Source organism: Hippopotamus amphibius, chromosome 4 (genome assembly GCF_030028045.1).
Source record: "Hippopotamus amphibius kiboko isolate mHipAmp2 chromosome 4, mHipAmp2.hap2, whole genome shotgun sequence".
NCBI lineage: Eukaryota > Metazoa > Chordata > Mammalia > Artiodactyla > Hippopotamidae > Hippopotamus > Hippopotamus amphibius.
The window spans coordinates 119,943,816-119,956,611 of NC_080189.1; the positions used below are offsets into that span (position 1 = coordinate 119,943,816).

Here is a 12,796-nt window from a genome sequence, read left to right on the forward strand (position 1 = left end):
CAGTGATGACATCCTTGATGCAACAAATGTTTCTCATATTTAATGAGAAAGTAGGTAGAGCCCTTAGCATTGCTTTGCCCAGTGACCCAAAGAAACTACAGAGATTTGGATAGTTTGAATCCACCACGAAGAGAATAATCTTGTTAAAATTAGTTAAGGACAGCAGCACTTTTTCTGGTATGTTACTGCAGACGCCCCTCTTTCAGAACATCTTCCATGGCCACTTTGCCCAGGGAGGATGAAGAAGGAGAAATGCCATGTACACCTGAGACCTTCTCCTTCCTTTACTAGCTATTATTTGCTCTTGGACTGGTTTGGTCCAATCGTGGTGAGTTCCCTGACACTGGAAAACTTATTTGGCCCACTCTTACAGCCACCTATAAGGTGCTCTGCAAGTCACCTAACAGTTCCTTGATTTGACAATGAGAAGTGAGAAAAGTAAATGATGAGATTGTTTACCAAACGCAGATTTAAGTTCATTCTTGCCACTGTCACTGGTTACCTGTCTCAATTAAACCTCCTTAGAAGGTGATGTCACTTGGTTCACGGCACAATCCATATGTGAACTGAAAAATTTCCAAGCAAAGAAAAAGCAGCTACTGGCAAGACACTAACTTTCACTAGCAGTCAGAGTGATGTAAAAATGGAAGTTGGGTACTTACTCCCGGATCATTGGGTTAAGGTCTTTCTCAAAGACATCTATGGATCTTGTTACTCAAGGAGGAGACTGATAGACTCTCCATCAGATACTTGTGACTAGATAATGGCCATGGGGGCACAACAGAGTCCACATACTGACAACGCGTATGACTAATATAAGTAATATTCCCTCCAGCCCTCCCAGTGAATCTTGAAATGAACCAGAGTGCATCCTTCTACTTTTATCCAAACATCTTAACTTTAAAAATAAACAAGACTATGAGTTATGCCAAGGTCCCTATATCCCTGCATTGGGAACATGAGGACATGTGCCAAGGTCACAGTTCAATGGGGAGGTGAGGAAGAACTTCATTTCTTGGTCCTAAAACTATATATATATATATATATATATATATATACAGTTTAAGTGTGCATCCTTAATATCCCATCCTTATCCCCAAGTCATGACCAGAAATACTACAACTGTGGCCACTTTAGTGGCCTTATGTAAAAAACTGAACCTAACAGACTACCAGTACCTAGTGCCTTCAACTACCAAAGTAACTACCTAGAGGATAAAAAGAGACAGCTTCCTCATTACTGAGCTTAATGAAGCAAAAGACCTCCATAAGACTATTTCTCCACTCAGTAGCCCCATCTGGCCTGTGGATTAGGCCTCGGGTATATGGAGATTCAATTGATTATTTGAGTCTCAATGCAGTCATGCAGCTTGAGCGCTGGTGTTATCTGAAATTATGACAGCCATAGAGGCTGTCGCCCAAGCTGAGGAAAGTACAAAGCAACTGACATTGCAAATGTCTCTTTCAGCATCCCTGTATACAGGCTATCTTTCCACAAGGCCATGACCTGGAAAAAGTCCCACTCCCACATGGAACCCTAGCCTCCCCCTATATTAACAATATCCTCCACTAGGCCTAGGCAAGGGCATTACCCAACAAAGACAGAAGCATGTGGCCTTACATGTGACAATAAGGCTGGGCCATTAATACAAAAGTACCAGGACTTGGTACCCAAGTGAAATCCCTGGGAGTAAACTGACAAGAGGCAGTATGTCTCATTGCATAGGAGACAACTGCCAAGCTTTAGTTCCCCTAAGCCCCAGCAAATACAAGGGAAGCTCAAAGACTGGTGGAACTTTTCAGCTACTAGTACTTTGACATTTACCATGTGGTCATCTTGATGGCATTTGTCTATTACGATACCATCTTTGGTCTCTACCTTTCAGTAGGACATGACAATAGGATGCCCTAGAGGCCCTCCAATGGGCCTCCAACTCTGTCCATCCCTTTGGCCCTTCTAATACACATTTGTGTTTGGTTTACAGATCTCAGCAACCTCTTAGTTTGCCAATTAGGATTAGAGTCTTCAGCAGAAAGACACTGCCAGAGGCACCCATTAGGCTTTTGTTATCATAGTCACCTGGAGTCAGATGAAAGGTACAAACCCTTTAAGAGACTATTATTGGCCTGTTATAAGGCCTTGGTGAATATGTAGTATATGACCCATGGCCATGAAATAGTCTTTTGACCAGAAATACTGACCAAAAGTTATGAATAATTTGGCATTTATTTTCTAGTTATCTTGGGGTATTCATACCTTAAGTCAAAGTGTAAAAGTGCTATAAAATATATGCTTAAATACTGATTCATGAACCAAAAACAAATATCTTCTGATGACTTTAATTTAAAATAATTTAGGGAGCCACATCAGCAAAATGGCAGACTAAGAAATTGGAGTTCCGTAGCCCATGGAAACACTGATTTAACAACTCACGGATGAAACATATTTATGAGAGCTTCAGAGTCCACTTAAGAAGTCCCAGCATGCTGGTGGAAGATACCAACCTAGACAGCTGCATTAAAAAGAGTAAGAAGAAAAGTGTTGCTTTACCTATGTCACCCCTCCTCCAAGTCAGCACAGCTCAACACAGACAGAAAGTCCCTCATCCACAATTCTTTCCATGGGAGAAAGAGAGAGGGAAGTGAGTATAAGGCTCTCAAAGCCTTTCAGGGTGCTGCCTGAGAGGCCCACTTCTATCTCACCTTAATTAGAACACTGAAGGAATCAGCATAGCTGGATTGTCTGTGGGCAGCTAAAAAAAAGACCTCAAATAAAAAACCCAATTACACCTCAAGGAACTAGAAAGAGAAAAACCAACTAAACTCAAAGTTATTAGAAGGAAGGAAATAATAAAGGTTAGGGCAGGAATAAATGAAAGAGAAAACAGAAAAACAACAGAAAAAAGCAACAAAACTAAGAGTTGAATTTTTGAAAAGATAAACTCGACAACCAATAGCTAGACGAAGGAAAAGTCTCAGATAAATAAAATCACAAATGAAAGATGATATATTAATACTTATGTACTTAGTTTTCAAATTTAAAAAGATCATAATGAAATATTATGAACAATTAAACGCCAACAAATTGGGCAACCTGGAAGAAATGGATGAATTCCTAGAAGCATACAACATGCCAAAACTGAACCAAGAAACAGAAAGTTTGAATGGATCAATAACAAATACGGATTTAAAACAGTAATCAAAAGCTACCCAACAACAACAGCAACAAAAAAAAAGCCCAAGAAGAGATGGCTTCACAGGTGAATTCTGTCAAACATTTAAAGAATTAATACTAATCCTTCTTAAGCTCTTCAAAAAAAATAAGAAGAAGAAACACTTCTGTTTGGGCTGATAAAACAAAATGCCACACACTGGGTAGCTTAGAAACAACATAAGTTAATTTCTCACAGTTCAGGAGGCTTGGAAGTCCCAGATCAATTCACGTTCTGGTGGGGGTTCCCTCCGTTCATAGCTGGCACCTTTTCACTGTGCCCTCACATGATGGAAGGGGTGAGAAATCTCTTTGTGGTCTCTTTTTTAAGAGTGCTAATCCCATTCACGAGGGCTCCATCCTCGTGACCTAAGCACCTCTCTGCTCCTAATACCATCACATTGGACATTAGGATTTTAATACAGGAATTATGGGAAGACACAAACATTCACCCATAGAAAGTTACAAATTCATTTTATGAGGCCAGCATTATCTAGATACCAAAGCCAAACAAAGACACCACAAGAAAAGGACAAGCCAATATCCCAGATAAACACAGATGCAAAAATTCTCAACAAACTACTAGCATACAATTCAACACCACATTAAAAAGATCATACACCATGACCAAATGGTATTTACTCTACTGATGCAAGGATAGTCCAACATCAACGTGACACATATACCACATTACAGAGCAAGGGACAAATGTTACATGATCATCTCAATAGATGCAGAAAAATAATCTGAAAATATTCAATACCTTTTCATGATAAAAATGCTCAATAGGTTACAAATAAAAAGAATTTACCTCAACACAATAAAGGCTATATGTAGAAAACCCTAAAGACTCCACCAAAAAGCTGTTAGTACTAATAAGTGAATTCAGTAAAGGTGCAAGATACAAAATCAATACACAAAAATCAAAAATCAATTGCATTTCTATACACTAATAAACTATGAGAAAGAGAAATTAAGAAAATAATCCCACTTACAATGACATCAAAAAGAAAAAAATAAATTTGATGAAGGAGATGAAGTATTTGTAAACTGAAACTATAAAATATTGATGACAGAAATTAAGACACAAATAATGGAAAGATATTCAATGTTCATGAACTGGAAGAATTAATACTATTAAAATGTCCATATCACCCAAAGCAAGCTATGGATTAAATGTAATCATTATTCAATTTCCAATGGCATTTTTCACAGTAATAGAACAAAAAATCCTAAAACTTGTACGGAATCACAAAAGTTCCTTTAAAGCAATCTTGAGAAAGAAGTACAAAGGTGGATGCATCATACTTCCTGATTTCAAACTACAGCTGACCCTTGGGGGTTAGTGGGACTGACCTTCCTTCTCACCTACATAGTCGAAAATTCACATATAATTTTACACTTGACCCTCTATATCCATGGTTCTGCATCCAAAGATTAAACCAACCACAGATTATGTAGTACTGTAGTATGTATTTATTGAAAAAACTCTGTATATAAGCAGACTCACACAGTTCAAATCTGTGTTGTTCAAGGGTCAACTGTGTATTACAAAGCTATAGTAATCAAAACAGTATGGTACTGCCATAAAAATAGACATATATATCAATGGAAGAGAACAGAGTTTCCAGAAATAAATCTATACATATATGGTCAATTAATTTATGACAAATCAGCCAAGAATATACAGTGGGGAAAGGACAGTCTAGTCAATAAAAGATGTTGGGAAAACTAGACAGCTACATGCAAAAGAATGAAATTGGACCACTATCTTACACACACAAATCAATGCAAAATCAATTAAAGCTTGAATATAAGACCAGAAACCATAATATTCCTAGAAGAAAACATAGGTGGTAAGATCCCTGACATCATCAGTCTTGGTGAAGATTTTTTGGATTTGACACCAAAAGCAAGGGCAACAAAAGCAAAAATAAACAAGTGAGACTGCATCAAACTAAAAAGCTTCTGCACAGCAAAGGAAAACATCAACAAAATGAAAGGCAACCTAAAAAATAGGAGAAAATATTTGCAAATTGTATATCTGACAAAGGGTTAATATCCAAAATAAAGAAATAACTCATACAACTCAAAAGCAGAAAAAAAAAAATCTAACTAAGAAAGGGACAGAGGACTTGGAAGGACATGTTTCATTACATATGGCCTACACATATATGAAAAGGCTCTCAAAATTATTAATCCTCAGGAAAATGCAAATCCAAATCACAATGAGGTATCACCCCACACCTGTTAGAATGGGTATTATCAAAATGACAGGAAATAAGTGTTGGTGAGAATGTAGAGGAAAGGAAGCTCTTGTGCACTGTTGGTGGGAAGGTAAACTGGTATAGCCACTGTGGAGAACTACAGGAGGTTCCTCAAAAAACGAAAAATAGAACTACCATACAATCTAGCAATTCTACTTCCAGATATTTTTCTAAAGGAAATGAAAACACTAACTTGAAAAGATATCTAAACCCCTATGTTCACTGCAGCATTATTTATAATAATAATATAATAGCCAAAACATGGAAACAACCTAAGTGTCCATGGACAGATGAATGAATAAAGCAAATGTGGTGTGTGTATATATATATATATATATATATATGAATATTATTCAGCCATAAAAAAGAAGGAAATCTTGCCATTTGGCACAACATGGATGCATTTTGAGAGTACTATACGAAGTGAAGTAAGTCAGAGAAAGAAAGACAAATACTGTATGATCTCAATTATATGTGGGATTAAAACAAAAACAAAACCAATATCAAACTCATAGAACAGACTGGTGGTTGCCAAAAGCAAGGGGTAGAGGGTGGGTGAAATGGGTGAAGGTGGGCAAAAGGTACAAACTCCCAGTTAAAAGTAAATAAGTACTGGAGATAAAGTGTACAGCATGGTGACTACAGTTAATAATACTGTATTTCATATTTAAAAGTTCCTAAGAGAGTAGACCTTAAAAATTCTTGGCACAACAAAAAAATTTTAACTATATGTGGTGACAGATGTTAACTAAACTTACTGTGGTGATCATTTTGAAATATATCCATACCTTGAGTCATGTTGTGCACCTGAAACTAATGTTATGTGTCAATTATGTATCAATAGAAAACTAAATTATAATGGATAAGAACAGGAACTAAAACTAAATTTAAAGAACCGAATCTACTGAAAGCACCAATGCAAGTAAATCATCAATATAGTATTTGAAATATACCCTCACTCTTGCACAAAAGAGTGGAGGGGTGAACTGTAAACAAATCACAAAATCTTTTTTCTTTTTTTTTTTTTAACTATAAGTTAAGATGTTTATTGGCTAATTTATTTTTTTATTTTACTGAGGTACAGTTGGTTTACAATGTCATGTTAATTTCTGTTATACACAAAGTGATTCAGTTTTATATATATATATATATATATACATCTCATATTCTTTTTTTTTTTTTTCACAAGAGAAAACCTTTTATCTGTAATTCAGACCCTGAACAACCTTCCTCATGCCCTCAAAATTCCTAAAGCTCGATGCTCTAAAAACTCAGAGAGCACTAATTGCCACAAATCTAACATCCTTCCCTGCAGAGGCTTCTGGAAAAGCACTGGGCTACTGTAGTGATTTTGTTAGTGCTGAGGACCAGCTTTCTTTCAAGGCCACTGGAGAGCTATGATTTTAGAGGTCAGCTGTGCTTCTTCAATGCTATACCTTGCCTTCTACAAGTACCTCTTATGCAAAGGACCCCACGTCAGAATAATCTCATCTCTCCCAGCCCCACAAAATATAGCAACAAAGACCCTCCCCCACCCCCAAAAGAAAAAAAAAATCAGACTTTCCATTAATAAATAAGGAATCTCAGGTTCCACAACACAAAAACACACGTTCAAAGTGCAAATTTCTGCCATTAGTCTGGGACTTTTCTCACTGTCTCACTGATAGAGCCCTGTCTTACGGTCAGAGAGACCATGTAAGACAGTAGCTCCCTCCCTGCTGGGAGACTGCTTGCAAGCGAGTACCACTGAGAACCTTAGAGGTGCTGGGAGGGGGACTGAGAAAGGTGGTGAGGTGAAAAGGAGGGAGGTAGGCCCCATGTATCCTTCCTTTCCTAAACCCAAGGGGAATGGAGGGAAAGTGGGTGAGAGATGTGTGCTGTTTTAACAGCTCACCCTGCTAAGGGGCCCTGAAGTGCCAAGTCAAGCTGCCAGCCTCCAGAGATTAGAATTCTATGATAATTTAAAGATAAATGTGCTGCATGGGGTAGAAGCCAGAACCATAGGGAAGCAGTAAAGGAGGAGAAGGGGTTTAGAGACTATTAATATATTATTAAGAGTTAAAAGCTGATCCAGAGCACATCAGAGTTACAGGTTGAAAAGGGGGATCTGCTGATAAGCAGGAAGACTGCCTGGCTGGAACTGAGTATAAGAATAACCCTTACTTTAAGAGCTGCTGCTGCTGCTTCTCTGTCGAGCTTTCTGGTAAAGGCAACATCAATTTTATAAAGGGGACAATACAGGATGAAGAGGGGATGTTTGTATGTATGGGAGAGTGTGTGTGTGTATGTGTGTGTGTATGTGTGTGTGTGTGCATGTGTGTGCTGCGTGTGCTGTGATCCACAATGGAAAGAGCAGGCCCTTCAGTTATTTATTTCAAATTTATAATGATTGTGCAGCAGCATTTTCTCTCATTTTTATAAAGTTTTAAGTAAACTGCCACAATGCTAGATTCACATGAAAACTGCAAGATCAATTTTGAAGCTGTTGAAGCTGTCTCAGTGTTTCATAAATATTCCTAGGTATCAAATAGGTTTTATATTAGTCTCTAGTTTTCTTGTGTTATTTATACTTTAGGTAAATATATATCTATAGACCAAACAATGAAAATGCATATGTACAAGTTTTTCATTACTGTATTATATGTAATTGCAAAATAGTTAAAAGCAGCAAAAATATATAACCATAGAGGACTGGTGGAATAAACTAAAGTACATATTACAAACTATGGTAAAGTATAAATTATGGTATATGATGTAGCATAAACAGGTGTACCCACTGCTGTAAAAGAAATGCAAAAGATCTGTATAAAATGAAATGGAGGGATTTCTACGAGGCAACATTAAGTGAAAAAAAAAAGGGAAATAAAGAATATCTAGCATGCTACCTTTTTCACGTTTTGTGAAAGAAAGAGTCAAGAAAGAAATACATGAAGAGGAAAAAAAGAGAGACAGTTTTTTTTTTTTTTTAATGAAACAGAAAAGACAAACCAAAAAACAATTTAGTTGAATACCTACAAAAGGAGCATGAGGACTAAGGAATGTAGGGAAGGAACAGGAAAGGAATGACACTTTATATACATCTTTTTGCATAATTATTACTTTTGCAAAAGGTTCATGTTTTACATATTCCAAAAATAAAAGTAAACAATGAAAAGGAAGACTAACACTGAAAGCAAGCTTAATGAACCCACTGAAGGAAAAGAAAAAACAAGCACAAATCCAAGTAACTCATCAACAGTACTTGACATATATTTTCAGTCTCAGACAAGAGAGTGGGATGCAAAACAATTCACAAAATTTTTAGTAGGTTTTTTTCCCTAGTGGTATCAGTTAAGTGAAACGATTTTAGTAGTATTATAGGATGGAGTGAATACATAAATGTGTTGATGCTGCTCAAAGTCAGGATTCACATTGTGGAAGGACATACACATATAAAATGAAGGAAGGTAAGAACAGCCCTAAGGGTTTTAACTGGAATTGAAGGTGTCGGTAAGAACTCATAATTTCTAAATATGTCCATGTATGTATATATGCATATATATACATTCACTTCTATGTGTAGGTATTGGTACATAGAATGCATGCGTGTGTGTGTGTGTGTGTGTGTGTGTGTGTGTGTGTATACATATACTGATGTTCCAACTCTGAGTCAAAACCCTGTATACAATCTTTTAGTCCCATAAACAATTACAAAACTACCTGGCAGTCCTTATAGGGGAAAACTTCCAACCCCACGTTGACTTGGTGCACAGCACTGCAGGAACTAGAAGTAGTTGTAGTCAGGCTGACCCTTGACCTCCACTTCCAGCTGACCATGATCTTAAATTTATCTGCATTCTGGCCTAGGAAACTCCATTCAGAGGTTCAGATGTACTGAACCTGTACTGTTCAGATTGCCTCACCTAGGCCACGTTATTAGGTAGACCTGGAAGACACTATTCTTAGTCTGATTCAGGGTAAAGTACTTATCCGCTCCAAACTCTGCCTCCTCATCCTTTCCCTGGGCCCAGGGTCCTTAAAACAGCAGAAGCGTTTTGTTTGGGGCACTGAGATGTTGCCTCCACACTCTCCTGTCTATAATGACACACCTGACCCTTGCCCAGTATTGTTCTGTGGGGAAAATGGAAGACTGGTAGAGCTTCAGCCCTTTTCTGTTTATAGATTCTTGCTTATACTATCAGAGTAAGTGAATAAAGGCTTAATTTTACTTTGTTTAGTTTGTTATCTTAATTGGCCAACTTGACAACTGACAGCTCTCTCACTCTCTGAGAAACTGGCAGTGAATAAAGTGATCAATGAAACACAATGCTTTTCTGAAAAAGTAAAATCCCTGTAAATCCTACAAAGCACTTTCAGGATGTGTTAGGGAAAATCTGGGCCACTCTTGGACTGTGCAAATGGATCACTGCAAGCGTGTGAGGATCCAACGGTACACCTAGCCAGTCATGCCCATGAGTCTCAGAAAGTGTTGGTGGAGGCAACAGAGCACTCTTAGAAAGTTCTCACGAATTGTTAAATAAGACTTTCAGTCTGAAGGGAACATTGGTCCTTCACTTCAGCATCCACACTCTAGTCAAGTTCCCCTAATAAGTCAAATTAGAGATCTAACAGAGGGACTCTAAGAGAGCTAGGGAAACAATTCCCTAGTTAAGATTACGGTTCTCCAGAGACAGATCTAAAAGTCATCAAAGACCCTGCAAGCTGAGTATATACTCTATGACTGCTGTTAGTTCCAAATCCTGACACCAAGACTCATGCCTTTAATGAACAAGAATGTAAAGGACTTTGGAATCACTTTGCCCAGTGACCCGGAGAGAACTTACAGACTTGGGTCTTACTAGACTCAGACTACGAGGTTCACTTTTGTGAATCCTATTGGTTATCAAGCTCAATCAAATTTCCTCACATTATGTCCATCACTTGTGACAAGTCAGATCATAACTGGCAAATTTTCAGGCACGCAAAACTTGACTGCTGCCCAGAAAGAAAAAGTGAGGTAATAATGGTAATAATGCGCCCTCTACTGGATGTTGTGGGCAACAACCTTACCTAAAAATCTATGGGCCTGATTACAATACAATGGGGTCTCAAAGGAGTAAATTAATGCTCTCTACCAAGGTACTCATTGTTAGACTATGGGCCATGAGGACCCAACATGTAGCCCCACAATGGTCCACTCTGTGGTTGCCGCTATCAGTATGCAAGTGCTATCAATATGCAAGTGCTATTCTCCCTACCTTTATCAGTGAATAGTGAGACGGATCAGAGAACCCCATATACACGTACCCTGATCTCAGCTTTCAAAAATAAAAAACAAGATAGGGTTATACCAACGTACCTACGTCCCCAGTGAAGATATGAGGGCCTATTCCAGTACAAACTGCAGGAGGGGGACAATTACATTTCTTGGGCCTTTTGGATAGAGGTACATTGATAACTGTAATTCCCACAAACCCTGGCACCAGGATGAGGAGAAAACAGATAATGCTGTCTGGTTTGGGGCCACCACCACAAATAGAAACCTTTTCCAGGCCACACTACGGTACACTGTACTATTATCGCCTCTGCTGCTGAACACGTTGTTGGTATAGATGTATTATTGATGTGACCCACCACTCGCATTCACTCTCAAGTTGTGACGGGATTTGCTGCAGTTAGGATACTTTAATGGCAGGTGGAAGATCCTGAGCCACCCAATTACCAGAACCTAATGCCATAGCTACCAAAAACAATACTAACTTCCTGGGTATAAAAAAGAAATAACTGCCTTTGTTGATAAGCTTAAAGAAGCCAACAAATTCTATAGACTATTTCTCCATTCAATAGTCCCATCAGGCCTGTGCATAAAACATCAGGTGCCTACAGACTAAAATGATTAAGGCTGCACAATGTGTTAGTACCAATCTGGCACTGGCACTGTGGCTGTCACAGAAGCTATTGCCCAAGGTGAAGGAACTCGGTATACAGCAATCAACAATTTGAACCTTCTTTTCAGCACCCTTCTTCATGCAAATGACCAGGATCAGTTTGCTCTTATGTAGAATTATTTGAAATATGCCACTAATGTCCTTCCACAGGGCTCCCTAAACTCCCCATGTGCCTATCTTCAATGGGTAGGGCATGGCTTCAGAAAAGTCCCACTGCCAAATGGAATAATAGCCTTCCACTATATTGATGACATCCTTCTGGTGGGCCCAGACAAAGGCACCATCCCACAAGGACTGCACACCCATGGGTGTGTAACATGGCTGGGCCATTAATATAGACAGGGACCTAGTATCCAAGTGAAATTGCAGGGTGTGATCTGTAGCAGATAGAAATCTTACTCCAGAGGAGATGTTTGCAAATCTTTTGGCCCTCCCTTCCCCAAATTATAAAAAACAACTCTGAATATTGATGGGACTCTGACTACTAACACATTTGCGTTCTGACCACAGGGGTTGGATGGCACATATCTATGGAATTAGCATAAAGGCTACTACCTTTGAATGGAGACCCAACCAACAAGATGTTCTGGAGGACTTCCAAACAGGCCATTCAAGCTGCCTTCCCTTGGACCCCTCTCTGATTGCCCATTTGGTTTTTGAGTTACTGACCTCTTTTCACCCACTGAAACCTACAGCAAAAAGACACTGACATAGGTCATAGGCACCCACAGATCTTTTAGAGCAGAAATTTCCCAGGTTGGCTGAAAGGTACATAGCCTTAGTGAGACAACTATTGACCTATTATTGCCCTTAATGGATACTGAGCATGAAATAGTCTTATGATCAGAAATTCCAACTAAATTGTATCAATAATTTCACTTTTGTTCTCTAGTTGCCTTAGGGTATTCATACTTTACATCAACATGTAAAATTTCTACAAAATATATGCTGAGATATATTTTCAGGAAGCAATAACAAAAAAGATCTGATGAGTTTAATTTAAAATAATATGAAGTTATTTATGATTATTATACTTACTAGAGAGTCTTTCCCTTTTGAGAGTTCTTTGTTTCTTTACTTGCATTTGGGTTTTTGACACTGAATCCTGATGGTTAAGCATAAGCTTTTCATCTGATGCTTTATCATAACCTACATAAAGAAATGCATTTAGTCCATCAAATAGGAAAAATAGATCTACTGTGAAATACCTAAACTTCAACCTTACACAAAGGTCCAGCAGAATTTTCTTTCATTTTCATAAGGGTAAATATAAATTACCATAATGCTAGATATGACATGAAAATTGTGAGAAAAGTTTTAATGAGTGCTTTGTATACATTTCTATTAGTCTCTAGTTTTCTTGGGTTATTTATAATTTAGGTTACAATCATA

General features: G+C 38.1%; 1 protein-coding gene across 1 annotated transcript in view; it reads right to left on the minus strand.

Moving 5' to 3' along the window:
- CCDC7 (coiled-coil domain containing 7) overlaps positions 1 to 12,796 on the minus strand; it is a 239,592-nt gene that overhangs the window by 112,083 nt on the left and 114,713 nt on the right. Inside the window, exon 16 of the mRNA XM_057731790.1 lies at positions 12,443 to 12,553. Coding sequence (XP_057587773.1) covers positions 12,443 to 12,553 — 111 coding nt within the window. The remainder of the gene's footprint in view (positions 1 to 12,442; positions 12,554 to 12,796) is intronic.